Raw genomic sequence first — 17,304 nt, forward strand, 5'->3', positions numbered from 1 at the left:
TTTCTAAAAACTCAACCTTCATGACTCCGAAACACTGTCACAAAAGTGTCTCCAGATATATATAATCCAGAGAAATGTTTCCACTTGTGGGAGAGTTCAAAACTGGAAGTCATGACTCAGGGCATGTGATGTGATAATTAATCATGGGCAGCAGGATGTACTTCAGTCAGGTATCCTCGCAGTTGCCTTCTTTACAGGCTGAGGGGCCCAGTTTCTGTAAAGTTCACTCACAGTCCCTGCATTATAACCTCGCAAGTACATATAATAATGACTTGTACTATTCAAGATCACTCCAGGTCCCTCTGTTCCTGCACCCTCTTTAAAATGTTGCATTTAATTTATATTGGGGGGGGTTGGGCTTCTTTGTGGCTAGGCGGAGTTGTGGCTTGGTGTACTTAAGATGGTGATTCTTGCTGCGGTATGGTTTCACATATGGATGCCTTATCATTGGGGGCACTGGTGGCTGGGTTGAGTTTTGTTGGGGCTTCTATTTAAGGCAGGGAGCAGTTTGCTCATGCATAGAGGCAGCCAAAACTAATGAAACATGCAAGATGTACAATTGCAATTTTTAAAAACCCCACTGAGGATTCAATGGAGGGGAGGGGGAGCTTTAATTAAACTGTTCCCTATCCCCAAATTCATACTGACTGATTTGACAGCTGTTTTGTATTTCTGACTCAATTTAAAAATTCTGATTGCACACAATTTATTTCTGTTTGAATCAGAGTCATTAAGCTGATTCAACGAAAAGCTCAGGAGTCGCGAGTCACTGCAACACCACATCATCACACCCATGTTTAAGCAGAAGGCAATAGCATCAGCCAACAATGGAACCAGCGCTAAGAAGAAATCCTATCTCGCATTCAAAGAACAGTGGCTCGATGATATTGTAGAGGCAGAATCTCATGAATCAAGAAGCAAGATCCATGTACAACTGAGGGAGATATTCTAATATAGTGCAGATGTGGGCTTGATCAGCATGTGTGCTGGAGCAAAAATATCAGGTGATTTCTCCAATGGAAAGAAATGGGAAGACGGATGGAAGTTAGACTATATGAAGAGGCATTTATCAAGCAAATCATACGAATCTGCTGTGGTTGTTCTTAGAAACAGAAATTCTCTCCCACTGGGATTCCGTTTGCAGAAAATGTTAACAGAAACTGTTGCTGACAGAGAGAATAGAATGGACCTGACAGGGAGACAGCGATCGAAGCCAGATGAAATAAAGGTTCTCATGGACAATGTACTGTTTGGAGTACAAATGAACAACTCCATGCACTCTGTGCAACATATACATGACCACATGGCTAAATATCTCCAGGTACTAACGAGCTGGCCGAGCAAAAACTAGGCCTTTGAATTTTTGGAATCAATCAACAATGTCGTCCATGCAGAAATTATGTTGGAGATTCGCCAATCTTTATTTCATACACTAATTATTGATAAGAGCACGGATATTTCAGTCAGCAAGATGCTTATCATTTATTTCAAGTTCAGGGAAGCGGTTTCTGCTGTGCACTAGACAGTGTTCAGTGGAATTGCTAAGTTAACTTCTTGCAATGCACCGGCTATTACAACGGCTATCAAAGACTTCTACACTCTGAATCAGCTGGACATGATGAAAATGGTGATGTTCACTTCAGATGGTGCTTCTGTCATGCTGGGAAAAAACAATGGCGTTGCCACACGGCTTAAGCAGTCCATTCCATATTTAGTACAGCAACACTGCGTGGCCCATTGAGAAGATTTGGGAATCATTGATGCCTTGAACAAAGTACCAATGATGAAGGGAATAGAGACATTGCTGAGAACCATTTATAGTCTTCTACTGATCTTCAGTTCGAAAAGGACAATTTGAGGAAATTGCAAAGTGAAGCTGTGAGGTGGTCATCGAGACATTTTGCTGTTAGTGCTCTGATGCGCAATTACGATGCTCTTCTTCAATACTTTTAGCATGAAGAAACAGAGAACAATGACCCAGTTGCCCAGTATTGCCTGAAGAAGCTCTCAGACTCTACTTACCGTATCACCATAGCAGCATTGAATGATATTCTGTTTGAGCTAGCAGAATTGTGCAAATGCTTTCAGAAGAGCTGTTTTAACAACAATTGAAACTGTACAGTTAATGAGGGCCAAGATTCGCAGGATCAGAGGACAGTATCTCCGCGAGACAGTCTTCTGGTGCAACACAGTGAAAAATCTAATTGCATCATGCACAAGAGATGAACCATTCAAGGGAGATTCCATTCGTATCCCTACTATGTGATTATCTGGAAAAAAGGTTCCCAGAAAATGAACTCAATGAATGGCCCGCTTTCGATTTTGCTTCACTTGCACCACGACAAATCAGCTATGAATTTGGCACTGAGAATATTGAAAAGCTGGTTGACAAATACAGACAAATCCTGATCCTTGGTCAAATAAGGTCTTCTGGGCAAAACATCATGGATGAGAAGGAGCTCATTTTGAGCCAATACAATGACTACAAGTACTTAATTGCAGAGAAGATTGAAACGGTCATTGAAAACATTTCAGGACATGGTGACTTTCACTACAAAATTCAGAGTAGTACAATGTGGTTTCACAACTAGTGGATATATGTGCAACATTTCAAGCTTCAAGTGCTGATTTTGAGCGTGGCTTCAGTCTTATGAATAATATAAAAACAAAATCTCGAAACGGTTTGAAAGAAAATTACCTTGATATGCTTATGCTGATCAAATCTCATCTGTCAAGTGGTAGAGAAGTAAACCTTGACAAAATATATAAACACTGGAAGAGAGGGAGAGACAGAAGAGAAAAATATCCGAACCAGAGACAGTCACCCTCTTCTCCATCATCTGGCCTGTCATCTGCAGACTCTGGGTCTAAATCAGGATGTCCCCATTCCTCTGGTAACTGTTTACTTCTGAAATTTCTAAAAACCAGTTTTGTTTAATTAAAAATCCTTGACCGCTCGCCTTGTTACAATTATCCATTATTTTGTACATTTGTTCTGTTTGTTATATACCCTGAATACTGTTTTCTAAAAAAATGTTCCATTCAAAGTTGTGATTGTTTTTTTACGGTGGCTCACAAACCCAAATTTGTTCCACACATGGCCAAAAAAAATTAAAGGGAACATTGTTGATGAGCTAAGATGGGCTGAATGACCATTCGTATTAGTCTTGTGACCCTGAGGCCCTTCTTCAGACCCATTCTTAAGAAGCATCTCAATTCAAAACATTAATTTTCAGATGCCGATAGCTCTGCTGTGCATTCAGTGTTTTATACTAAATTAGTGATTGATTTACATTTTGGGATAAAATAAATTCCAGTCAAACATACTCCAATTGCTGAAGGTTAAGAAACTTTAATGAAAAAATAAATTAATAAATCACCAAACATGTTAGAGAAATTCACTCCTGTTGCACTCCACAGAAAACTCGGGGAAAAGTAAAACAAAAACTCCAAAATTGGCTCCAATCAATCACTCCAAATTGCCAGGTGATAGGTAAAAGGTCAAGGACTACAGTATACTCAGTTACTTTATCACTATATTACAGTTGGGTTATAATACTTATATAGCCACAGTAGCAAGAGATATCAGGACACTTGTTGTAAAAGAGCTCTTTACCTTGGTTATACATTATACAAATTTTAGTGTGTATGTCCTTGTACCTAAAAGTGGTCAGAAGCAGTCCTGCAATGTACAACATGGACATGAAGATTCATTGTAAGTTGCATTGCCACACCAGTTGCAGGACCACTTTCACTGTATAACAGATGATGCTGAGTATCACTTACACCTATAAATAAAATAATAAAAACTAAGTACAATCTTTTCCTTGTAATTTTATTTCTCCGCCTGTGTGGATGTCAGACAAAGGCAAGTTTCAGCTCAGGTGTGATTGCCCCAATGGTTGAAAAGCTTATTATCCAGCATTGTATAGGTTTACATATGAAGAATGACCATTGTCAAAATACTAGAAGGCTGCTAATGCCCGTGAAATCATAGGGCAGCATCATGAGTTGTTGGCTTCTGGACAGGAGGAAAGAAAATTTTGTGGTGAATGGGAAGTCTTGATTTTTAATGACCTTAAGTTTAAAGAAGGCAAGTACTGATAAATATGTTTTGTAACTTAAGATTTAAAAATTTATATGAAATTAGTGGATCTCCCATGGCACTGCTCATAATAGGTATTAAAAGTCACATCCTGCTTTGTTATCCAGCAGTTACGAGCACTAGAATAATACATTGTACAATGCTCCTGTCCTTGTAAAAAAAAGTATCCCCTAACTTATGACAAGCAACACCACTTTATATGCTAAAATATACTATATATTAAATGAAGCTGAAGTTTTTTAATTTTCTTGAAAAGGAGGAACAAAATTATATTTGTATAAGTAATTCCGGAAGCCATTGTACATGTCCCTGGATTGCGAGGTCAACATATGATTTGCATGATAATTACAGAAGAATACATTGGGTGCCTTTGTTCCTTGACTTTGCTGATATGCCTATGCAGCATTTGAAATAGTGTATGTCTATGCAGCTAGGTATTCGATTACTTCCCCTGGGGTTCAGTGGAGTTAGGGGAGGAGGAGTATGATGGAATGATTGGTGGTCATGTTGGATTAGATCACCTGACTGAACCTTGAGTAGGGTGCAGATGTCTGGTCCATGTCCATCGTATGGAGGGGCAGATTGGGTGTTTGATGAGGGGGGTATGAAGTTTTCTATGAAAACTGTAAACCTCCAATATTGAACAGCCTATTCATTTAAATTGTTTTTAATTCCCTAATGATTTTAATTTGTTTTTTTGGATGAAATGTTAAACTGAGGCCTCGTCTATCTGTTCAAGTAGGCATTAAAGATCCAATGATACTTATGAAGAACAAGGAATTCTCCCAGTGTCCTGGACAACATTCTTGCATCAACCAACATTATCAAAAAAAACAGATTAACTAGTCATTCATTTCATTTCTGTTTGTTGGATCTTGCTCCATTTGTTGGATCTTGCTATTTGATAAATGTAATGCCGCATTTGCCAACATACAACAGTCAGTGCACTTCAAAAAGTAGTTCTTGTGAGGAGCTTTATAATGTTTCTCAGAGATATAATAAGATGCTATATGAAAGCTTTAATGAGTTGTTCCCTTGTTCGTTCTCACAGGTGGTTAATGAAATCTTTCCTCCCAAGAGAGGTACTGAGGTAATGGGAAAAGTGTTCTGTGGTGAAGATTTTAAAGAAACAGATGCCAGCTAACCACTAGGATCATGTAAAATGTGACACTTGAAAGTCATGTGGATGTAAAGCTGGCGGATCCAGCTTAAAGTGCATTTAAGCTGGAAATCGGCCCCTTTGTAAGGGGGCTGATTTCAATGTGTTAGGTTGTTATATCCTCTGGTGTACTTCAGGCCATGACCCCAGCCTGGAACACTTCTGTGGGGCCCACTTGTACCACTCCAGTGAACTGGATGCCAGTATCTTGCTCAAGAGGTGGGAGCAGCAGAAATTCTAGTGGGTGAAGCCATCTCACTGGCCTCATTTCCTTTTACAATGCCCCCACAAGCAATTCCTGCAGCCTGCTGGGTCCTGCCCCATTTGTCACCCCTCCAGTCATCTGCTGCTAGATTCCTGCCTCAGGTACACTGCTGGTTCCAAAGAAAGTTGGGGTTGTTGTGTGCAATTTTGGTCACTCTACCTTCAAAGGGGCATTAAATCTCTAGCGAAAAACAACCAAGATGACTTTAAGACTCAAGGCTCTAGTCTAAACCGTGGACTAAATTGGTTTTAACTGTACAAAAGAAAATTAAGATGGGAGATGATTCTGGTGTTCAAATGATAGGAGACATGGATGTAATCTGTTCTCTTCACTTAGGACTGTAATTCAGAACTGGAGACAGGAGTAAAAAAATCAACAAATCACAAGCAAAACCGGAGATCAGATTCCCTCCCCAACAAAATAGAGGATATATGAAACAGTCTCAACCCTTAAAAAGTAAGTGCTGGATAAATATTTTTCATTTTTGGCTGTAGGTTATGAGGATAGGCACAAATTATTGCATATTCTATTAAACATAATTGTTGACCACACTATTCTTCTTCAACGCCTCTCCTCCATCGTCCAGCTGGGTGGGACTTGTTGGCCAGGGGCTGCAGAAACTACTGAGTTTATTGGGCCCTTGGGGTCATTTGCTATCAGACTGCATTCACCTGGTTCCATTCTTATCTATCCAGTCGTAGCCAGAGAATCACCTCCAATGGTTTCTCTTCTCGCTTCCGCACCATTAACTCTGGAGTCCCCCAGCGATCTATCCTATTTCTTGGCCCCCTCCTATTTCTCATCTACATGCTGCCCCTCGCCGACATCATCTGAAAACACGTCAGATTCCACATGTGTGCTGATGATGCCCAGCTCTACCTCACCACCACCTCCGTCGACCGCTCCACTGTCTCTCATTTGTCACACTGCTTGTCCGACATCCAGTACTGGATGAGCAAAAATTTCCTCCAACCAAATAGTGGGAAGACCGAAGTCATTGTCTTTGGTCCCGCCCAAACTCCATTCCCTAGCCACCCACTTCATCCCTCTCCCTGGCCACCGTCTGAGGCTAAATCAGATCATTTGCCACTTTGGCGTTCTATTTGACCGAGATGAGCTTCTGACCACATACCCGCTCCATCACTAAGACCACCTACTTCCACCTCCGTAACATTGCCTGTCTCCGCCCCTGCCTCAGCTCATCTGCTGCTGAAGCCCTCATCCATGCCTTTGTTACTTCTAAACTGGACTATTCCAATGCTCTCCTGGCCGGCCTCACATCTTCCACCCTCCATAAACCTGAGCTCATCCAAAACTCTGCTGCCCGTATCCTAACTCGCACCAAGTCCCATTCTCCCACCACCCCTGTGCTCGTTGACCTACATTGGCGGCCGTGACTTCAGTTGCCTAGGCCCTAAGCTCTGGAATTCCTCCCTGAACCTCTCCGCCTCTGTACCTCTCTCTCCCCCTTTAAGACGCTCCTTAAAACCTACCTCTTTGACCAAGCTTTTGGTCACCTGTCCTAATATCTCCTTATGTGGCTCGGTGTCAAATTTTGTTTGATAATCGCTCCTGTAAAGTGCCTTGGAATGTTTTACTACATTAGAGGCACTATATAAATGAAAGTTGTTGTTATTGTTTTAATGCTATTGGGACCATGTGGAATGCAACTGTTCAGAGCTGTAAGAGTGGGCTGTAATATTGGGTTAATAAGCTTGTCTATCTTTGGATGTTTCAGAGATTTTATTTTCTTGGAAGTTTATCTGTTGCTTGTCAACTCCCTCAGGAGCAGGGCAAGTTGTACATGGCCTGTGGAAGGATCGGTGCTTTTTTTTTTATTCGTTCACGGGATGTGGGCGTCGCTGGCAAGGCCGGCATTTATTGCCCATCCCTAATTGCACTCGAGAAGGTGGTGGTGAGCCGCCTTCTTGAACCGCTGCAGTCCGTGTGGTGAAGGTTCTCCCACAGTGCTGTTAGGAAGGGAGTTCCAGGATTTTGACCCAGCGACAATGAAGGAACGGCGATATATTTCCAAGTCGGGATGGTGTGTGACTTGGAGGGGAACGTGCAGGTGGTGTTGTTCCCATGCGCCTGCTGCCCTTGTCCTTCTAGGTGGTAGAGGTCGCGGGTTTGGGAGGTGCTGTCGAAGAAGCCTTGGCGAGTTGCTGCAGTGCATCCTGTGGATGGTGCACACTGCAGCCACAGTGCGCCGGTGGTGAAGGGAGTGAATGTTTAGGGTGGTGGATGGGGTGCCAATCAAGCGGGCTGCTTTATCTTGGATGGTGTCGAGCTTCTTGAGTGTTGTTGGAGCTGCACTCATCCAGGCAAGTGGAGAGTATTCCATCACACTCCTGACTTGTGCCATGTAGATGGTGGAAAGGCTTTGGGGAGTCAGGAGGTGAGTCACTCGCCGCAGAATACCCAGCCTCTGACCTGCTCTCGTAGCCACGGTATTTATATGGCTGGTCCAGTTAAGTTTCTGGTCAATGGTGACCCCCAGGATGTTGATGGTGGGGGATTCGGCGATGGTAATGCCGTTGAATGTCAAGGGGAGGTGGTTAGACTCTCTCTTGTTGGAGATGGTCATTGCCTGGCACTTATCTGGCGCGAATGTTACTTGCCACTTATGAGCCCAAGCCTGGATGTTGTCCAGGTCTTGCTGCATGCAGGCTCGGACTGCTTCATTATCTGAGGGGTTGCGAATGGAACTGAACACTGTGCAGTCATCAGCGAACATCCCCATTTCTGACCTTATGATGGAGGGAAGGTCATTGATGAAGCAGCTGAAGATGGTTGGGCCTAGGACACTGCCCTGAGGAACTCCTGCAGCAATGCCCTGGGGCTGAGATGATTGGCCTCCAACAACCACTACCATCTTCCTTTGTGCTAGGTATGACTCCAGCCACTGGAGAGTTTTCCCCCTGATTCCCATGGACTTCAATTTTACTAGGGCTCCTTGGTGCCACACTCGGTCAAATGCTGCCTTGATGTCAAGGGCAGTCACTCTCACCTCACCTCTGGAATTCAGCTCTTTTGTCCATGTTTGGACCAAGGCTGTAATGAGGTCTGGAGCCGAGTGGTCCTGGCGGAACCCAAACTGAGCATCGGTGAGCAGGTTATTGGTGAGTAAGTGCCGCTTGATAGCACTGTCGACGACACCTTCCATCACTTTGCTGATGATTGAGAGTAGACTGATGGGGCGGTAATTGGCCGGATTGGATTTGTCCTGCTTTTTGTGGACAGGACATACCTGGGCAATTTTCCACATTGTCGGGTGGATGCCAGTGTTGTAGCTGTACTGGAACAGCTTGGCTAGAGGCGCAGCTAGTTCTGGAGCACAAGTCTTCAGCACTACAGCTGGGATGTTGTCGGGGCCCATAGCCTTTGCTGTATCCAGTGCACTCAGCCGTTTCTTGATATCACGTGGAGTGAATCGAATTGGCCGAAGACTGGCTTCCATGATGGTGGGGAGATCGGGAGGAGGCTGAGATGGATTATCCACTTGGCACTTCTGGCTGAAGATGGTTGCAAACGCTTCAGCCTTGTCTTTTGCACTCACGTGCTGGACTCCGCCATCATTGAGAATGGGGATGTTTGCAGAGCCTCCTCCTCCCGTTAGTTGTTTAATTGTCCACCACCATTCACGACTGGATGTGGCAGGACTGCAGAGCTTTGATCTGATCTGTTGGTTGTGGAATCGCTTAGCTCTGTCTATAGCATGTTGCTTCCGCTGTTTAGCATGCATGTGGTCCTGTGTTGTAGCTTCACCAGGTTGGCACCTCATTTTTAGGTACGCCTGGTGCTGCTCCTGGCATGCTCTTCTACACTCCTCATTGAACCAGGGTTGATCCCCTGGCTTGTTGGTAATGGTAGAGTGAGGAATATGCCGGGCCATGAGGTTACAGATTGTGCTGGTATACAATTCTGCTGCTGCTGATGGCCCACAGCGCCTCATGGATGCCCAGTTTTGAGCTGCTAGATCTGTTCTGAATCTATCCCATTTAGCATGGTGGTAGTGCCACACAACACGTTGGATGGTGTCCTCAGTGCGAAGACGGGATTTCATCTCCACGAGGACTGTGCGGTGGTCACTCCTACCAATACTGTCATGGACAGATGCATTTGCGACAGGTAGATTGGTGAGGACGAGGTCAAGTAAGTTTTTCCCTCGTGTTGGTTCGCTCACCACCTGCCGCAGGCCCAGTGTAGCAGCTATGTCCTTCAGGACTCGGCCAGCTCGGTCAGTAGTGGTGCTACCGAGCCACTCTTGGTGATGGACATTGAAGTCCCCCACCCAGAGTACATTCTGTGCCCTTGCTACCCTCAGTGCTTCCTCCAAGTGGTGTTCAACATGGAGGAGGACTGATTCATCAGCTGAGGGAGGACGGTAGGTGGTAATCAGCAGGAGGTTTCCTTGCCCATGTTTGACCTGATGCCATGAGATTTCATGGGGTCCAGAGTCAATGTTGAGGACTCCCAGGGCCACTCCCTCCTGACTGTATATCACTGTACCGCCACCTCTGGTGGGTCTGTCCTGCCGGTGGGACAGGACATACCCAGGGATGGTGATGGAAGAGTCTGGGACGTTGGCTGAGAGATATGATTCTGTGAGTATGGCTATGTCAGGCTGTTGCTTGACTAGTCTGTGGGACAGCTCTCCCAATTTTGGCACAAGTCCCCAGATGTTAGTAAGGAGGACCTTGCAGGGTTGACTGGGCTTGGTGTTTTGCCGTTGTCGTGTCCGGTGCCTTGTGGTCCGATGCCAGGTGGTCCGTCCGGTTTTATTCTTATTATGACTTTTCGTAGCGAGATTTTACAACTGAGTGGCTTGCTAGGCCATTTCAGAGGGCAATTAAGAATCAACCACATTGCTGTGGGTCTGGAGTCACATATAGGCCAGACCGGGTAAGGGCGGCAGGCTTCCTTCCCTAAAGGACATTGGTGAACCAGATGGGTTTTTACGACAATCCGGTAGTTTCATGGCCATCATGACTGATTCTAGTATTTTAATTCCAGATTTTTATTTAATTAATTGAATTTTTTAATTAATTAATTGAATTTAAATTCGCCAGCTGCCGTGGCGGGATTTGAACTCATGACTCTGGATTTTAGTCCAGGCCTCTGGATTACTAGCCCAGTAACATAACCACTATGCTACCGTACCCATTACGGTAGCATAGTGGTTGATGGAACTAAAGCTTTCTCTTGTTCCATGCTTTATGTTCCACTTGAAAAAAGGGAAGGTGTTTAGAGTAAATATTGGGAAGATGCCTGGTGAGTAAGATGTTTATTTCATGTTGCCTTGGCCCGAAGGGTTCTAGTCCAAGTGATGGCTACAATTTTCCATGGGCCATACAGTTCTTGAATGTTCTTTATCGGTTCAGACTTTTTCTATTGTGCCAGAATCTCTCCCTCCAACCCTCCCAAAACATCTGAAGCAATAAATGCATGCTACACAAACACCTGCTTAGTTTTTCATTCTATAACCCACCATTCACCTGAAGCGTGCAAAGCTTTGGACAATAGTGAAAACCTCCGAACATCCCAGCGGGCCGTGTTTCCATACTGGATTATAAGGATGTCAAAATTAGAATGCAGTCTAGCTAAGTTGCTCTTGGAAAACTGCCAGTCTACACTCAACTTACCACACTGAGTTAAAATGTCTTGCCTTGTCAGCAGTCTTCAATATGAACATTCTACTCCTGCTGAGCCCAGGCACCAGTCCAAATCAGAATAAACAGGTGAAAAAAAGAGGAAGCAACATAAATGAATGAGGAAGATGATGAAAGAATAGAACTATTTCAAAACAAAAGAGGTGACGGTTGATCTTACAGTGAGTTCCGCTTAACCAGAAGTAGTGGTATGTCCCTAAAGATCTGCTCAACAAGAATTGTTCTTAATCAAAAGTTCAGATCTCCACTACGAATGAAGCTCAGTTTTCTCGTTCACACACTGCTCTCTAGTCTTTTGGGCTTTTAAGAAAAATAACTTTGAGTGAAGAAAGTTCTAGGAAATGATGTTCAAAAGTGGAAAAAAAACTATCAGACAAATCAGTTATACATTGGATACCCAGCTGGAAAGAAAAGATTATTTTAAATATATTAACAACTTAAATCACTGGGGTCCACCGCAGCTGTAGAGAATCAAACTTCTTTATAAAGGCAACAGCTGCCTCGTTAGAACTTATTGCTACTGAAATGAATGGGGAAAATTGATACTGCAATCTTGCTGTTCAATGGAACTTGTTCTATCAGGCAGCTCGTAAGGAAAGGCTGTTTTCATCTAACATTGCAGCATAATCTTGAAAGCGGTATAGAGATTTTCCGACAGACACTATTTTAACACCAGCAATAACCCATTTAAAATAAATGTTTCCAGTCACTGATTTTAAAGGATAAAACACTAAAATGAGAGACAGCAGTATGTGTACAGATATGTCATATATCCTTTTATAATATTTAGGACTATGCGAAATTCCTTTTAGTAGAATTGCACTTACCAGCATTTGTTCTGGGACTTCTATTACTGCAGAACATTGAGAAAAAACAGTTGGCAAGTAGTTCCACAGTACCATGGAAACCACAACAACACGCAACAAGATCATATTCAGGAACAGGAAAAGGCACAGTGCATGGCTGGGAAATTCCTCGGAGCTGGTCCCACTCTGCCAGTGTTACTTTGCCGGAACTGTAGCGGAAATCCTATTTACGCGTGTAAATGAGGTTTCCGTCACACTTCCAGCGAAGTAACACCAGCGGAGTGGGAGCAGCTCCTAGGAACTATCCGGCCGATAAGTTCATTCGAATCTGAGCTAGCATTTTCTTCTGTACAGTGCTTACAATCATTTTAAATGGGATAGTTTACAAAAAAAATTGAATAGAAGAATAAACATTCAGATCTGACCTTTCCTCTGAACATTTTATTTCTCCTTTACCATTCTGCTCTGAACTTTTGTCCCCCACTTTAGATCTTATGATGCACACACACTATTTTTTTGCCTTGTCCTTTAATCTCCCTTCCTTGCTTGGAAGTACTCAGCTTCCACTTCTTCCCACTCCCTCCCCAAACACTGCACATTTAGGCCATCAACCCTGAATCATATTAAACTGCAGCACAGCTTGCTGTTCCGCCACTATACCACTTAGGTGCAAAGGATTCTTCACTATTTCCCCTCCCCATTTGCACACAGTGCTGTTATTTTTAAATAACAGAAATTAGTCTCTAGTATTGTCATAAGACTCTTTTGTTTCTTATTTTCACAGGAAGGGAAGTCACTATGAAATAGTGCTAACGCCAATTTTCTGTTAAAACATTTCACAGAGTTTTACACCTTTTAAAACTCAAAATATGTGAGCGTTTTAGCACCACATGTAAGTATTTAAAGAGAAATACACCAACTCTCAGATCAGTTGATCATTCTGACGCACTATAGCTTGCCAGGAGCTCCTACACTTTTCTAGAAGGTTTAAGATTCTTGCTTGTAGGATGTTATTGCACAGAGACAGGCTATTTAACCCATCAAGTCTGTATCAGTGTTTTTCTTCACATGGGCCACGTTACTAAAAGGGATGACGGTGGATAGGCAATGGCTGATATTTAAAGAACGTGTGCAGGAATTACAGCAATTATTCATTCCTGTCTGGCGCAAAAATAAAACAGGAAAGGTGGCTCAACCGTGGCTTACAAAAGAAATTAGGGATAGTATTAGATCCAAAGAGGAGACAGATAAAATTGCCAGAAAAAGCGGCAAACCTGAGGATTGGGAGCAGTTCAGAATTCAGCAAAGGAGGACAAAGAGATTGATTAAGAGGGGAAAATAGAATGTGAGAGTAAACTAGCAGGGAACATAAAAACTGACTGTAAAAGCTTCTATAAATATGTCAAGAGAAAAAGATTAGTGAAGACAAATGTATGTCCCTTACAGTCAGAAATGGGGGAAATTATAATGGGGAACAAAGAAGTGGCAGAACAATTAAACACATACTTTGGTTCTGTCTTCACAAAGGAGGACACAAATAACCTCCCAGAAATGTTATGGAACCAAGGTCTAGTGAGAGGGAGGAACTGAAGGAAATCAGTATTAGTAAAAAAAAAGTGCTAGGGAAATTAATGGAGCTAAAGGCTGACAAATCCCCAGGGCCTGATAATCTACATCCCAGAGTACTAAAGGAAGTGGCCCTGGAAATAGTGGATGCATTGGTGATCATCTTCCAAAATTCTATAGACTCTGGAACAGTTCCTACAGATTGGAGGGTGGCAAATGTAACCCCACTATTTAAAAAAGGAGGGAGAGAAAAAACAGGGAATTACAGACCAGTTAGCCTAACATCAGTAGTGGGGAAAATGCTAGAGTCTATTATAAAAGATGTGATAATAGAACACTTGGAGGGCATTAACGGGATTGGACAAAGTCAGCATGGGTTTATGAAAGGGAAATCATGCTTAACAAATCTACTGGAGTTTTTTGAGGATGTAACTAGTAGGATAGATGGGGGAGAACCAGTGGATGTGGTGTATTTAGATTTTCAGAAGGCTTTTGATAAGGTCCCACACAAGAGGTTAGTGTGCAAAATTAAAGAACATGGGATTGGGGGGAATATACTGGCATGGATTGAGAATTGGTTGACAGACAGGAAACAGAGAGTAGGAATAAACGGGTCTTTTTCCAGGTGGCAGGCAGTGACTAGTGGGGTACCGCAGGGATCAGTGCTTGGGCCCCAGCTATTCACAATATATATCAATGATTTGGATGAGGGAACAAAATGTAATATTTCCAAGTTTGCAGACGACACAAAGCTGGGGTGGAATATGAGCTGTGAGGAGGATGCAAAGAGGCTCCAATATGATTCAGACAAGTTGGGTGAGTGGGCAAGGACATGGCAGATGCAGTATAACGTGGATAAATGTGAGGTTATCCACTTTGGTTGTAAAAACAGAAAGGCAGATTATTATCTGAATGGTGATAGATCGGGAAAAGGGGAGGTGCAACGAGACCTGGGTGTCCTTGTACACCAGTCGCTGAAAGCGAGCTTTCAGATGCAGCAAGCAGTTAGGAAGGTGAATGGTATGTTGGCCTTCATTGCAAGAGGATTTGAGTACAGGAGCAGGGATGTCTTACTGCAGTTATACAGGGCCTTGGTGAGACCACATCTGGAGTATTGTGTACAGTTTTGGTCTCCTTATCTGAGGAAGGATGTCCTTGTCATGGAGGGAGTGCAACAAAGGTTTACCAGACTGATTCCTGGGATGGCAGGACTGACATATGAGGAGAGATTGGGTCGACTAGGCCTATATTCACTAGAGTTTAGAAGAATGAGAGGTGATCTCATCAAAACATATAAAATTCTAACAGGACTAGACAGACCAGATGCAGGGAGGATGTTCCCGATGGCTGAGGAGTCCAGAACCAGGGGTCACAGTCTCAGGATATGGGGTATGCCATTTAGAACCGAGATGAGGAGAAATTTCTTCACTCAGAGGGTGGTGAACCTGTGGAATTCTCTACCACAGAAGGCAGTGGAGGCCAAGTCATTAGATGTATTCAAAAAGGAGATAGATATATTTCTTAATGCTAAAGGGATCAAGGGATATGGGGGAAAAGCGGGAACAGGGTACTGAGTTAGACGAACAGCCATGATCATTTGAATGGTGGAGCAGGCCCGAAGGGCCGAATGGCCTACTCTTGTTCCTATTTTCTATGTTTCTCTGTCTAATCCCAGTCTCCAGCTTGCTTCCCATTCCCTTTAATATCCCTTGTTTTCAAGCAACTAATTCCTTTTTAAAAGAATTTATGGATTTTGTTTCAACAGTTTACAGCAGAGAGTTCCACATTCTAACCACCTTCTATGGAAAGAATTGTTTCCTGACCTCCCAGTTAATTCCTTTTGCGATTATCTTAGAATGTTTCCAGAGAGATGATCAGAGAGATGGTACAGAGAGAGCACAAGACTAACACCATTTATACTATCATAATCCTTCATAATCTTGAACACCTCTATCAAATCACTCCTCAGTGCTAATTTCTCAGGTCTCTTCCTAACTATAACCACTCATCCCTGGTAACATCCTGGTGAATCTTCACTGCACCTTTCTCTTTACTTGCTACAGTGGAGTGTCCAAAACTGTACACTCTAACTGTAGCCAAGGTCTCGTACAACTTTTCTCATTTTGTATTCTTTGCCTCTAGATACAAAATTCTGTTTGCCTTTTTACGGCTTTGTCTGACAGTGTTGCTAACTTTAATGATCTGTGCATCTGCATGTGTGTCCCTTTGTATCTCTACTCCATTTAAACATATATTCCTTTCCCTATTCTTTCTTCTAGAATATATTGCTTCATATTTATCTACATTGAACTGCATTGACTCAACCTGCCAGGCTATGTCCTCCTGCAGTCCAAGAAACTACCTTTTCCGCCTACCCCCTGCTTTCTGCCCTCAAACCATCTCTCTATGTGCCCATAGTTCCCTTAATTACATTTATTACCTTAACGTTAAGTCTCCTATGTTAAGTCTCTTAAAGTTTATTTGCTTACAGAAGTTCATTAATAAAAATGTATTTTGGTGAGCTGATGTCGCTGTAATATTGTCAGGACCACCATTTGGAATCAAGACTTCAAACAGTTAACTGTCCCAGAGTTGATGCGAAACCCATATAGATAACTAAAAAAGAAAAAAATAGAATCACAATTTCTGGGGTTACTGAAAATAATAGATCCTGCGGCTGGATAATTTGCCAATATTTCAGCAATACCCTTCATTTAAAAATTCATAGCTGGGCCAAAATGAAATCAGTTTTTTTTTAAGTAAACAAAGTCCGTGTGGAAATTAGTGAGGGTAGAGAAGAGAAATCTAAATAATCAGGTGATGTGATGGAGTTGGAATTGATAATGTATAAACAAAATTAAGGGTTTCCTATCAAAAAAAGACAACTATGTTATATTACAACAGCAATCTTAGAGTACATTTACACTGCAAATTTAGCACTGGTGTGAAGCAGTTTTGGCTTTGCATAAAGAGTATACTGGCAATGTAAATCTGGGATCAGGGATCAGCCTGACTCTGAAGCGAAGCAGAGAGAGACTCTCCAAGGGCAGCTGTTTCACACAGCTTTGGTTTGACACCGCACAAAATGTAAATCCAGTGTGGTTTACAAAATGTTCGCCAGATCCACTGGACACAGTTAGCACTTTTTAAAACCTACCTGACCTCAATTTAAATGTTTAGAGGACAGGCAATGCTCAGAACTCTCCCATGGGCAGGACAGTTAAGGATCCAATTAGGCAGGAACCAAACAATATAAATGCAGTTCTACCTGGCTGCCTCAGAATACTAATTATAGTGTAATTGCCCCTTCAGGGTGCATGCAGTTGACTGCCACTTCTGCATCATTGTGAACTAGCTCTAGATACCTATTGATGAGAAACTGACATTTTGAGTTGGGAGTCAGATCAACACTCTGGCTTCTGAGTACACTAAAGCAAGAGTCGTAATGATACAGCACAGACGGAGGTCATTCGGCCCATTGTGTCTGTGCCAGCTCTTTGAAAGAGTTATCCAATTAGTCCAACTCCTCTGCTCTTTCCCCATAGTCGTGAAAATTTTTCCCCTTCAAGTATTTAGATTGGCCACAATACTCCAGCTGGAGCCTAACCAGTGTTTTATAAAAGTTTAGTATAACTTCCTTGCTTTTGTGCTCTATGTCTCTATTTATAAAGCCAAGGATCCCGTATGCCTTTTTAACAGCCTTCTCAACTTGTCCTGCTACCTTCAAAGAC

The 17,304-nt window shown here is 42.8% G+C and overlaps 1 protein-coding gene across 5 annotated transcripts in view; it reads right to left on the reverse strand.

Moving 5' to 3' along the window:
• The window catches only part of si:dkey-97m3.1 (fatty acyl-CoA reductase 1), a 187,108-nt gene that overhangs the window by 148,305 nt on the left and 21,499 nt on the right, over nt 1–17,304 (reverse strand). The window contains exon 1 of one of the 5 annotated variants that reach the window (XM_067999590.1): nt 12,029–12,121. The exons of the other annotated variants lie outside the window; for them this stretch is intronic. Coding sequence (XP_067855691.1) covers nt 12,029–12,065 — 37 coding nt within the window. The 5' untranslated portion in view covers nt 12,066–12,121. Of the gene's footprint in view, nt 1–12,028; nt 12,122–17,304 lie in introns of those variants that run through there. 5 annotated transcript variants of the gene reach the window in all.

The sequence above is a fragment of the Heptranchias perlo genome, chromosome 18 (genome assembly GCF_035084215.1).
Source record: "Heptranchias perlo isolate sHepPer1 chromosome 18, sHepPer1.hap1, whole genome shotgun sequence".
Classification (NCBI taxonomy): domain Eukaryota; kingdom Metazoa; phylum Chordata; class Chondrichthyes; order Hexanchiformes; family Hexanchidae; genus Heptranchias; species Heptranchias perlo.